The 12340-nt window shown below is 37.8% G+C and overlaps 1 protein-coding gene across 13 annotated transcripts in view; it reads right to left on the bottom strand.

Annotated features, from left to right (window-relative positions):
* DLG2 (discs large MAGUK scaffold protein 2) overlaps window positions 1-12340 on the bottom strand; it is an 884334-nt gene that overhangs the window by 29158 nt on the left and 842836 nt on the right. For 6 of the 13 annotated variants that reach the window (XM_059708245.1, XM_059708246.1, XM_059708250.1 and 3 more), the window contains one exon: window positions 2011-2110. The exons of 1 other annotated variant lie outside the window; for it this stretch is intronic. In XM_059708245.1, coding sequence (XP_059564228.1) covers window positions 2011-2110 — 100 coding nt within the window. Of the gene's footprint in view, window positions 1-1138; window positions 1185-2010; window positions 2111-2433; window positions 3998-12340 lie in introns of those variants that run through there. 6 more of the 13 variants (XM_059708253.1, XM_059708247.1, XM_059708251.1 and 3 more) reach the window with 2 other exon arrangements.

The following is a 12340-nucleotide window of genomic DNA, read 5'->3' as shown; positions in this document are numbered from 1 at the left end:
CATCTTTAAGGAGATCAGTAGTTTATTCTTGATCAGATTTTGTTTTCTGTATATGTAACTAAAAAAGAAAAAAATCCAAAGTAACAATTTGAAGGATGAAGGGTATCATTAGGCAGGGTTATATAAACAGCTCTTGAAAACAAAGTTCAGCTCAATGTTATTTTGTTTTATACAAATGAAATGATCAGCTTCTAAAAATATTGCTTATAGCTATTAAATTAAAACAAAACAAACAAAAATTGAACATGTGATACAGTTGCAAAAGACACAAAACTCTGTTCTTATTTCACTGGTGCCTACACAATGAAGTTAGTACTAAAGAAAGAAAAATCATAGCATAGTGTATTAATATACAAGATTATTTGTTATTGCTCAGTGCAATGAGACACAGATAAAGGCATTAATAACTAAATGATTTAAAGGTTTAATATATTTAGTTTTCCACTATAAAATGAAGACCTGTTATGTAACACAACTAAGCTAATACATCACTAATAGAATAACATATTAACACATGTCTAAAACTTTTATCATACAAACATTTCAAGCAGGACCACTGAAAGTCAGAAAAAAAAGCAATCAACGTTAATAACAAAGAATTAGTCGTGGAAGATCAAATAGCTTAATATTTACACTTTGAGAATGCATGTTCCTTTTGACTATAAAATAGCTCCTTTACTAATAGCCAAGTACAAGCCAATTATCAAATTTGGCAAGGTCTGGGTGAAAAGGCAGAAGAAAGGACATAAAGTACATTTCCGCCTTCCTGTTCCAGAACATTTAGCTTGCCCTTTCCCTCAACATGGCTCCTTGCTCTCTGGGAGAAATTAGGCTGCAGAGCAAGGGATGCCATAGTTGGCAGCAGGACCATGTTGGCCATATCACACGGTCAGAAAGGGAAGGTGTGAATCGCAACAGAAGTTACAGTGCCCGACGACACACTTGGCTTTTAAATGCTGACATGCAGAGCAAAACGGTTGAAAATTACTTTGTAGGAGCATTCACAGCTACGTAACAAATAAAACTCGTATCTTGTGCATGCTAGGAGTAGAAGGCCCTCAAGTAAAGGAACAAAAGCCAAACTCAAAAGGAAGGGAAAAGAAAAGGAAAGTTACAGTGACCATTCCTGGGAACTTACTCAGAGTCTTTGTTCCATAACCGTCGTCACCTAATCCGGGGATGTCCTGCATGGAAGTCCCCAGAGAGAGCAATGAGAGAGGAAGAACAGCCGCGGAAGAGGAAGGAAGAAGTCAGTGGAGTTGAAATGGATACTACCATGACAGACCGCGTTGCCTAAGCAATCTGGATCCCAATCTCTCTTATTTTGAAACAGCTTTCGCCCCAAACTCCCTGGGCTGAGACTCCAGAATTTGTAAAATAACTCAAAAGTTTTGAGCAGATGATTGTTACAAAAAAGAGAAAGATTCAGCGGATGACATTTTTGCCCATTGTCCACTTTGCCACAAAAATATACCACTTAGAGCAATGATTCACTCCACCTTTCATGACCAATCCTTAGATTTCATACCCACCAATACAAGCTCACTGCTCAGCAGGAGTTTAGTAGTCACTGGCAGTGAAAGAGTGAACAAGTGCTCGTTATCAATATAGGGAATTTAATCACTTCCAATTAGCTAGCATTCCAAAAAATGCAAGTGGCAATGGAATATAATACTTCTGTCCAGAATAGAATTCATCTCAAGCCCTGGAGAGTTGCATGAGAGAAAAGGCAAACCAGACCCAGTCCTGGTCACAGATAAATGCTCTAAGGAAGCCAAGTCCCAGCGTCCTCAAGCCCCTCTCCAATGCATCCTGCAAAGAAGAGCCACTCGAAGGGAAGGATCCAGACTGCAGCCAAACACTGGTCACAGCAGTAAGCCCTGACCTGCCTGCCTGCCGTGTTTGTTTGCCTGGGCGTGTGGCGTGGGAGAGCCTACATCATGCGTGTTGCCGGTGAAGGATTTTTTTCTCTCGTGTTGCAGGTGACATTCTCTTTGAGAATCTACTTACGTTCAGGATCACTGGTTTCCTGCTCACTCTGCTCCTTGTTCTTGTAGAATGGGAATTTTCGTGAAAAGATGAAGCTCTTTTTACGCTTGTCATTGAATGACTGTGAAGGAGAAAAGGCATGGGGCAAAAACAGGGGACGTCTAATTGTTGTCACACTCATGCTGACAAAACAACTAGTTTGTAAAAGCAGAGAGAGCTGTAGTGACGCAAGGGGATAGTCGAAGGAGGCGCCAGCAAGTCCCTAGAGGCAGATTGTACTTTCAAGGAGTGTAAATTCTGAGTGATGACACCTTGGGAAAATTGTATCCTAATGAAAACACTGGTTGTAGCTGAATGATAATAGAAAGAGTATCGAATTGGAATCCATGACCTTAGACTGAATCTCTCTGAACCTCAGTATCTTCTTCTTCAACATCATGCGGATAATGAGAGAAGCTCTTAAGTTGTGAGACTCATGTAAGGCAGTGGAAATGTAAAGTGCTAATCAAATGTTATCTTTATCATTATTATCATCGGGTAGAAAAGATTTTATTAGGATACTAGACACATAGATATCTAGGTGTCTTTTTAAATAACTTGTCTTTTTGAATTACTTTAACTTAGATTTAATTAAAACCACACAGAAAAGTATATAGATTTATGACATGATAATTATAGCTGTTTCACACACAGATAAATAACTACAACATTTTCATTCATAAGTGATTTTAAAGATAATTAGCCCAAGCCTTCATTTGTAGACAGGGGGCCAGAGGCACAGAGAGGTTGAGTCTCTTGCCAATATCACAGAGCTAGCTGGTGACTCAGTCAACCAAAATCTGTTAAAATTGTTGCTAACTAGGTATCAACTCAATATTCATGCAAGCAAGGGAGCTATCACAGCTACTTATCTATATTCTGATATGATAAAATATCATTGAAGAAAGATTGTCCTTAAAAATGTAAACCACTCCAGTAGCTTCAATGAGGCTGGATTAAAAATAATAATTTATAGCTGTACTAGAACTTTTTTATTCAAGTGACTATCAGACGCCTGCCTAGAAGACTCCTTGAAGATTTTTCATTTATTCCCATCGTTGCTATTATGGAAAATGCTTTCTGGGGCTCTTCTTTGGGAAATGTGCTCGCAGTCATTTTATAACCACACAGGTCTTAGTAAGTTCACTTATCATTAAAAAAATGCTTTGCCAGCTTGACTGCCATTCTTACTTGACTGATTTGGCTCTCAGGGTCACTCTTGAAGGAACAAGACATATTACCATTTAGGTATTGCAGGGAATGTAATAGACTCCGAGGGTAATTCAACAAGGAGTATTCTAAATCAGTCTTCTCAATGGCAGCTGGTAGAGCCAGCAAGGCGACTGCTTTGAAGAAAAGCACTTGTTTATATGCATGTATTTGGGTCCATTGGTATGAATCAATTATGGGTCTTTACAGATTTGAAGCCTGAGAAAATGGTGTAAATAACTCATTTTACTTGTATATTCATGCACTTCTAGATCAACATCCGTTTTGGTCGTCATGTCCATTTAGGAAACGTGAAAGTACTAAAATGTTGGTGCTGTCAGTTAGTGAGCCATTCATTACTTTTTCAGTTACTAGAAACTTTCACCAAAGTTGGGAGAGCTTAATTTTATGTATCATTAAGAAGGCTTGAAGAAAAACATTAAATCAGATATTTAGTAATTTCTGAAATAAAGGGACATATTTTATACTTAATATTCTAGAACCAGAAAGATTCTCAGGGGACAAAAAGAAGTATCACTTCAGAATTTATTACTCTGTCGACAGCACTTAGGTTCAATGTGGTTTTATCATAATTTGTAATTGAGAATTGGTGTCCAAAGACAAGGATGGGAACTAGCCTCCCCCACCCCCCAATTTTTCCAACTAAAAAATGACAAGTTCTTAAAGGAACATTAAATATTCTTGCATCACTCCAGTTTCATGCCACTTTTACATTTCAAGCATATTTAAACTTCAGTGACTGAAAATAAAAGAAAAAAATACCATGTAAGAATTAATGACACGTGACATTGCGAGATATGTTAGACATTTAACTTCAACAGTATGGATGACTTGTCATGCAAAAAAAAATTTTTACAAATTTTCATGCAAATACAAAACAATGCCAAGATGAGTAAAGCCTGGGGTTAAAATGTAGACACAGATGGACAATGAAGGAAGCCTTGAGAGACAATATGGGGCCACATGCAAACCACATCATTTAAATTGTCTCACGGGGTCAAAGGAAAATGAACATGTGTCGCCTGTGATTAATTCTTTTATCTTTTCAAAGCAGGGGCTGTAATGTGTTAACATTTCCCAAGTATCAAAATGTTGTGCATCATGAGTCATCTGATTAGGACATACTATTTAGCACCACACTTGTAAAAGAACAGAAAATACATAACAATTCCTCAACAAGAAAATCATCTAACATAGTCTTATTACCCAAAACCATTTTGTGTTGGAGTTAAAGAAAAGTAATGGAATCATTGGAGGTTACATTTATGGACACAGAATCAAATCACAACTTCAGTTCACACAGGTTTAAACATCACACATTTAAGGTCTTACTTATTTCAACATTTCAACTATAAGAGGTTATATGTGGTTTATGATGTTCTACCACTATTTTTTATTAGACATGTTTAATGCCATTATATAAGATTTTTGTTGCTGTTAGATTTTCTTTAAATTTAGAAAAGGAAAATCTGTTATACCAGAGTTAGGTGAGAATAATAAATTAGCACTTTTAGTATTACAGAACACATGGTTCTAAAGCAACTGAAGGCTGGTTTACAGCGCTATCAGTCATACCTGATCAAGGTAAATTTTTTTCAATATTACAGTATCTTAAATCCCCATCCATTGCTTTCATGGCAGGAAACTTTTTTGAATAGAGATTTTAAAAATACCAATCACATGTGGCAAGTTGGCATATCTAAGAATTCCATTTTGGAATTTGAGCTGAATTTTTGAGTTCTTATGAACAAAAGTGATAAAACAAAAACAGCTAGTGTTTATTGAGCAACTATTATGTGCCAAGGTTGGTTGCAAAGCTCTACATGTGCTAATCTCCACACTAACTTTACGAGGTTGGTACTATCATTATTCTCATATTACAAAAGAAGAAACTGAAGTTTACAAATCTTCTGTTACTTGTCCAGAGTCACACAGTTGGTGAGCAGTGAAGTCGGGATCTGAATTTGCCAATATTTGTTGTTCTTATGGGAAAAATGAGGTTCTGTAACCAGAGCCTGCTTAAAGTTTATATTTAAAATCATTTGTCTTTATATTTAAAAAGCTTTTGTCTTTCTTAAGTGATAACATAATCTGTCATTATTCCCACAGCTTCCTTGCTTGGCAATGCTTTTTAAAAATCCATCAGATGCTATTGCTTCAATAATATCTTTGTGGTTTACCCTGCTACAATTTTTGAATACCCATTTATATTTTTCAGGGCTCTATCCTTTGTACTTATTCTTATAATAATGTAAAAAAATAAAAAGTATTTCAGTGTAACAGGCTATGAACAGGATTGAAGGTAGGGAATTATGGGAGTGGGAAGTGACAAGTAATGGGTAGGGTGTTTACTTTAGGGGAGATAGAATGTTTTAAAATTAGATTGTAATGATAAGTGCATAACCCTATGAATATACTAAAAATAATGCATTGTGCACTTTAGGTGGGTAAATTGTATACTGTGTGAATTATGTCTCAATAAAGCCATTAAAAGAATCCCAAAACAAAATGGAACCCCTCTGCCAAACTCTACACCACGTGTTGAGAGGAAACAATCACAGCATGTTTTCAATTTTATTTGGCCTAAATATTTTTTATCTTTAATTGAATGAGAGGAACCCCTCACCCCCAACCCTTGCAATCAATCCGATACACATGCCTTGTTTATCTGATTCTGTTGTGTCTCTGTGAAATGAATACCTTTCATGTTGTGACAGACATTAGAACATCTGTACCAGGAGTCAGCATATTACATCACTGTCACTCAAGAAGAAATTTCTAAATTGTTAGGTCAAATGGCATAAAATTGCCCAGCCTGATCCCAAGATGTAATGGCATTCGCAAACTGGCTTAAGATAAAATACACACTCACAAATAACAAAAGGAAATAACACCAAAAACTTCAAATTGCTACTTTTCCCACTCAAATCCCATGTTCTTAAGACACGTGAGTGACTTGACCAACTTTAATCCTTCCCATCCAGAAAACTTTCTAACTCTGGGTATGTTTCAGTTCTCTTCTACCTTAACCAAGAGATGCAATATAGCATCACCAAACAGTGGGAAAACTTCACATCATACGCCTCCTGATGGGAAGTACTGAGAAATACACAATATTACTTATGTAGTATTCCTACCAAAAATGCATTACTTGCAGCTAACCATGAAGAAATAATCAGGCAAATTAATATTAAGAGACCACTCTTAAAATATCACAATGTCATGAGAAATATAAAAACCTAAAGAACCATTCTAGATGAAAGGAGGTTAAGGACATAGGAAAAAAGGAATGCAATGTGTGGTTCTTGACTGAATTCTGGACCAGAACAAAAAATTCATAATTTCTAGAACTTTCTTTCATAATAAATTAGGATGTATATATATCTCCCCTCATATATAGGATGTCCTCTGAAAATGTATACACATTTTAACAGTTGATAGTTCAATTTTGAAAATAAAATGTATTTTAACAAACACTGCCTTTATAATTATTCAAAGTGTGTGTATACATTTTTTGGACACCATATATATATTCTTACACAGAATGACAAAACGAGGTAATAGTTAAATTTGAGTAACAGGTACAAGAAGTTCAGAATTCTATTCTTTCTACATTTTTATATGTTTGAATGTTTTCATAATAATGAACTGTGATTCATAGCTCACACACTAAAATTATCTAGAGATAGACTGCAGACCTAAGTATAAAAGCTCAAACTATAAAATTTCTAGAAGAAAACATAGAATATATTTATAATCTGAGGTAGGCAAAGATTCCTTGGATAGAGCATAAAAGCACAGATAATAAGTTTAAAAAGTGGTTAATTGGATTTAATTAAAATAAAAAACTTTTGCTTTTCAAAAAGGTCATTAAGAAAATGAAAAGGCAAGTCACAAATGAGAAACAATATTTACATTACATATATGTGACAAAAGATTTTTATTCAGAGTATTTAAAAACCTTTATATTTGAACAATAGAAAGAAAAAAATCCAATAAAAATGGGCAAAAAACTTAATTAAATACAACATATGTATATGGCCAATAAACATATAAGAAACATCAGAGAAGTGCAAATTAAATCCAATGCATGATACCACTTCATATCTACTGGAGTGGATAAAATGAAAAAAAAAACTGAGAATATCAGGTGTTGGTAAGGATGTGAAGCAATTGCAACTCTCATATAAACTCTTGGTGGGAATGCAAAATGGCCAGTTTGAAAAAATAGTTTAGCAATTTCTTATAAAGTTAAACCTATGACTGAGAAATTTACTCCTGAATATTTACTCGAAAAAAAAAGATGTCTACAGAAAGGTGTATATAAGAATGTCCATAATTACTCAGAACTGGAAACTACTCCATCAACAGGTAAACTGACAAACTGTGGTATATTGATACAGTGGAAAACTCAACAATAGCAAGAACTGAATTACTGATACACACAACAACATGGATGAATCAGAAAAGTATTATGCTAAGAGATAGAAGGCAGACATAAAGGCACATTTATGTATGATTCCAATGATCAGAAGTTCTGGAAGAGATCAAATCGGTGACTGAGGAAGTGAGAACTAAGTCATCCTTCTTTATCACAGTTAGAACCATGGCACTTCCAAAAAATATATTTCTAGCTTCCAGTATTCTCCTAAATGTATATCTACTATATCTCTACTTGGGGGGTGGTGGTTATAGAAACCTTTTCCCCTTTGTCCATCTTGTGGACACTGAGGCATATTTAAGGTTATGCTCTGGTGTTCTATGTAAGGCTGTCACAGTGAATACCACTCATTTTTACATATTTCTTTCCCACCACATTTTGATCTCAGAGCAGGTACCACATCACTTTCATTTCTGTATCGTCAAGATCTAGAGCATGGTAGATACTCAATAATTATTCAGCAAATAAATGTATGAACCAAAGCGAGGACTGATGATTTCCATTGGAAATATTGGGAGAAACTTGGGGAAAAAAGAGAAAGGAAGGAGGGTTAGGAGGAATAACAAACACCTGTAGAAAATGGGGAGGAATAATCCTATCTAATAAAAGAGAAACATGGTAATTGGCGTACGACCGCTACCATTCCCATTGGCTAATCAGGGCAATATGCAAATTAACTGCCAGCCAAGATGGCGGCCGGCAGCCAGGCAGCTTGAAACTAACATGAGGCTTGCTTGCTTCAGTGACGGAGGACTCCAGCGTTCCCCGCTGCCACTGCAGGCCTCTGAGCTGGCAGTTTGAAACATAGTTACAAAAATAGAAGCTAAACAAAACCCCAGAAACCAGCTTTCAGCTAGCCTGGATCTCAGACCTGGAGTTGATATAGAGTTTCGATTGTAGAACCTAAACAAACCAGATACCTGCTTTCAGGAGCCGAGGCCTAAGAGCTGGAGCCAGAGCTAAAGCTGGCTCAGAATAAAAAAAAGAAAAAAGAAAAAAAGGAGCAGTTGGGAGCTTCAGTCCCAGCCTGAAAACAGCCCTCAGCCCCTCACCCAGACTGGCCAGGCACCCCAGTGGGGACCCCCACCCTGAAGGGTGTGTGACCAGCTGCAAACAGCCATCATCCCCTCATCCAGGCTGGCCAGGCACCCCAGTGGGGACCCCCACCCTGATCCGGGACACCCTTCAGGTCAAACCAGCCGGCCCCCACCCATGCACCAGGCCTCTATTCTATATAGTAAAAGGGATTACTCCTAGCACCGGGATCAGCATGATAGGGGGCAGTGCCCAAACCCTCTGATCGCCCTGCGGCTCTATGTGTGACGGGGCTGGGCCACAACCTCCCTATCAGCCCTGCTCTGTTCCTGACAGGGGAAGGCGCCCCAACCCCCTGATCAGCCCTGCTCTGTGCCTGATAGGGGGGAGCCCCCCAACCTCCTGATCACCCTGCGGCTCTGTGTGTGACAGGGTGTGGCGCCCCATCCCCCCACCCCACGGGCCCTGCTCTGTGTGTGACAGGGTAGAGCCATAACCTCCCCATCGGCCCTGCCCTGAGTGTGAGAATGGCGGCGCCCCAACCCCCTGATCAGCCCTGCTCTGTGGGTGATAGAGGGCGGCGCCCCAACCCCCTGATCCGCCCTGCTCTGTGCATGACGGGGGGGGGGGGGGGCTCCCCAACCCCATGATGGACCCTGCTCTGTGCATGACAGGGGCGAGCTCCCCAACCCCCTGATCGGCCCTGCTCTGTGTGTGACAGGGGGCAGCGCCCCAACCCCCTGATTGGCCCTGCTCTGTGTGTGACAGGGGGTGGCGCCGCAACCTCCCCATCGACCCTGCCTTGAGTGTGACAGGGGGCGGTGCCCCAACCCCCCAATTGGCCCTACCCTGAGCATGACTGAGGGTGGCATCACAACCTCCCAATCCGCCCTGCTCTGTGCATGACAGGGTGCGGCGCCCCAATTCCCCAATCGGCTCTGCTCTGAGCCCGACCAGGGGCTGCACCTAGGGATTAGGCCTGCCCTCTGCCACCCGGGAGCAGGCCTAAGCCAGTAGGTCGTCATCTCCGGAGGGGTCCCAGACTGCGAGAGGGCACAGGCCAGGATGAGGGACCCCACTCCCCCCCCCCCCCGAGTGCACAAATTTTTGTGCACCGGGCCTCTAGTGGAAGAATAAGAACCATAGCCAAATGAGTAATATTTTTAAATTGCATTTCTCTGCAGTTATCTCTCAGAAATTGTTTTTCTTATGAATTTTATCTCATAATTCTATGCCCACTGATCTGATTTAGTTGCCATTTATTATTAGTAATAAAAATGTTGCACTCAGCTATTTGCTGTATGTATTTTCGCACAGTACATATCACATTTGCAGCTCTCTGGTCCATATCTGAATAGAAAAAAATGAAAAGATTTTAGTGGTATTCATAACTTCGAAGAAATCTACCATTTAATTTTCCTTTTCTAACTCTTTCCCCCTCTAATGTTTACTTCTTTTCTTAACTAAAAAGATTCGTTTGGGCCCTAGCCAGTTTGGCGCAGTGGACAGAGCGTTGGCCTGCGGACCAAGGGTCCAGGTTCGGTTCCAGGCAAGGGCACGTATCTTGGTTTCAGGCTTCTCCCCAGCCCTGGGCCCTGGTCGGGGGTTGTGTAGGAGGCGACCAATTGATGTGTTTCTCTCACATTAATGTTTCTCTGTCTTTCCCTCCCCCTAAAAATCAATAGAAAAAGATCTACGGGTGAGGATTAACAACAACAACCACAAAAGATTAGTTTGTTAAAAATACTTTCCCTATATTTTCAGAGAAAAAGTAATTTTTAAATAACAAATGAAGCATGCCTTTTTTAGAGAAAATTTGTAAAAAATAGAAATTACTGAGAAACAAATCACCTTCAGTAATATTATTTTTTTGTGTTTGAAAAAATGTATTGTTTAAACCTTGTTGTATTATATAGTCTAAGGAATTTAAAATTCTGAGTTGTTTTTATTTACTATTAAAACACGTAGCAAAGTATCATGGGAAAGGGCTTTGGAATTGAGCTGTATAACCTTAAGAATGTTGTTTAATCTCTGAGCCTCCGTTGTATTTAAATGTGATAATGTATTAAAAGCTGGTGTCATAGTGCCTGACACTTAGTAAAGCTTAATAAAAAGGAGCCAATTATTTTAATGGTAACAGAGCACTTTCCCACATCATAAGAGAGTCTTTGGAAGCATAAGCTTTAACAAATGCATAACAATGGAATGAAATGAAGAATTATTAATAAAAAATATTTTGGAAAATCCCCAAATATGTGAAAATTAAAAACATAACAAAATACCACTTTCAAAATTAACCAAAGGATCAAAAAAGAAATTGTAAGGGAAATAGTAAATATTTTTAGATGAATGAGAATAAAGACAAAAGATACCAAAATTTATGGGAAACAGCTAAGGCCGTAGTTAGAGGGAAATTTATAGGTGTAAAATGCCCATATAAAAGAAGATGTCAAATCAATAATCTAACCTTCTACCTGAAGACACTGGGAAAAGCAGACCAAACTAAAACTAAAGCAAGCAGTAAAAGACAATAATAAAGATTAGATCAGAAATTAATAAACTGGAGAAGAGAAAAACAGAAAAATCAACAAAACCAAAAGTTGGTTCTTTGCAAAGATTATTAAAATTGGTAAACAATTAGCTAGACTAAGAGAAAAAAAGGGAAGTTATTACAATATTAGGGATAAAAGAGGAGATATTTTTACTGATTTTATAGAAACAAAAGAATTATAAGGAGATACTATAAACCTTATAATTTATTGAATATCAATAAATTAGATATTTTAGATGAAATGGATAAGTTCCTAGAAAAAGATACAAACCACCAAAACTGACTCAAGAAGAAATAGAACTCTGCGTAGACTTATAACAAATAAAGAGATTAAATTAGTAATTTAAATAATTATTCACAAAGAAAAGCCCAGGTGGCTTTACTAAACATTTAAAAAAGAATACAAATTCTTTACAAACTCATCTGAAACACAGAAAAGGGAAGATTTCCTAACTTATTCTATGAGGCCACCATTACCAGATACCAAAACTAGAAAATACACCACAAAAAAAGATTACAAACCAATATATCTTATAAATAGAACAACTTACTCAAGTGGATTTACCACAGTTAACTTAAATATCCTATATGCTGTACACTTCTGTAGTTCTCCATTTTTAATTACTCTATGTTGTAATGACTATAACATTTTTTTTGCATTTCAAATAAATTCCTTAGGATAGATTTGTAGAATTTGAATTAGAGTTAAGAATTGTGGATAGTTAAAAAATTTTGATACATTGCCAAATTGTTTTCAAAATGATCTGTACTAATTGATATTTCCACCAACAGCCATTTATTCTTAATTTATAATTGGTCTCCAGGATGTGTCCTGACTGCTTTTTTCCCCCCTTCTGACATCCCCTACACTTTCCTAATTACTGCACAGAAAGTAAGACTTCTATGAGAAAAGCATTATTTAAAGCAGCAGTGGGGAACGTCCAGCCTGCGGGCTATCTAAGGCCCTTGAAGTCATTTGGTTTGGCCCTGCCAAGGCAGTAGGTGTGAGTTAATTAAATGTTTGATGAAATATAGCAGGCTAATTTTTAAGTTGG

The sequence above is a fragment of the Myotis daubentonii genome, chromosome 9, assembly GCF_963259705.1.
Source record: "Myotis daubentonii chromosome 9, mMyoDau2.1, whole genome shotgun sequence".
Taxonomy (NCBI): Eukaryota; Metazoa; Chordata; class Mammalia; order Chiroptera; family Vespertilionidae; genus Myotis; species Myotis daubentonii.
The sequence above is the reverse complement of the archived record's forward strand: the minus strand, read 5'-3'. Positions and strand labels throughout refer to the sequence as shown.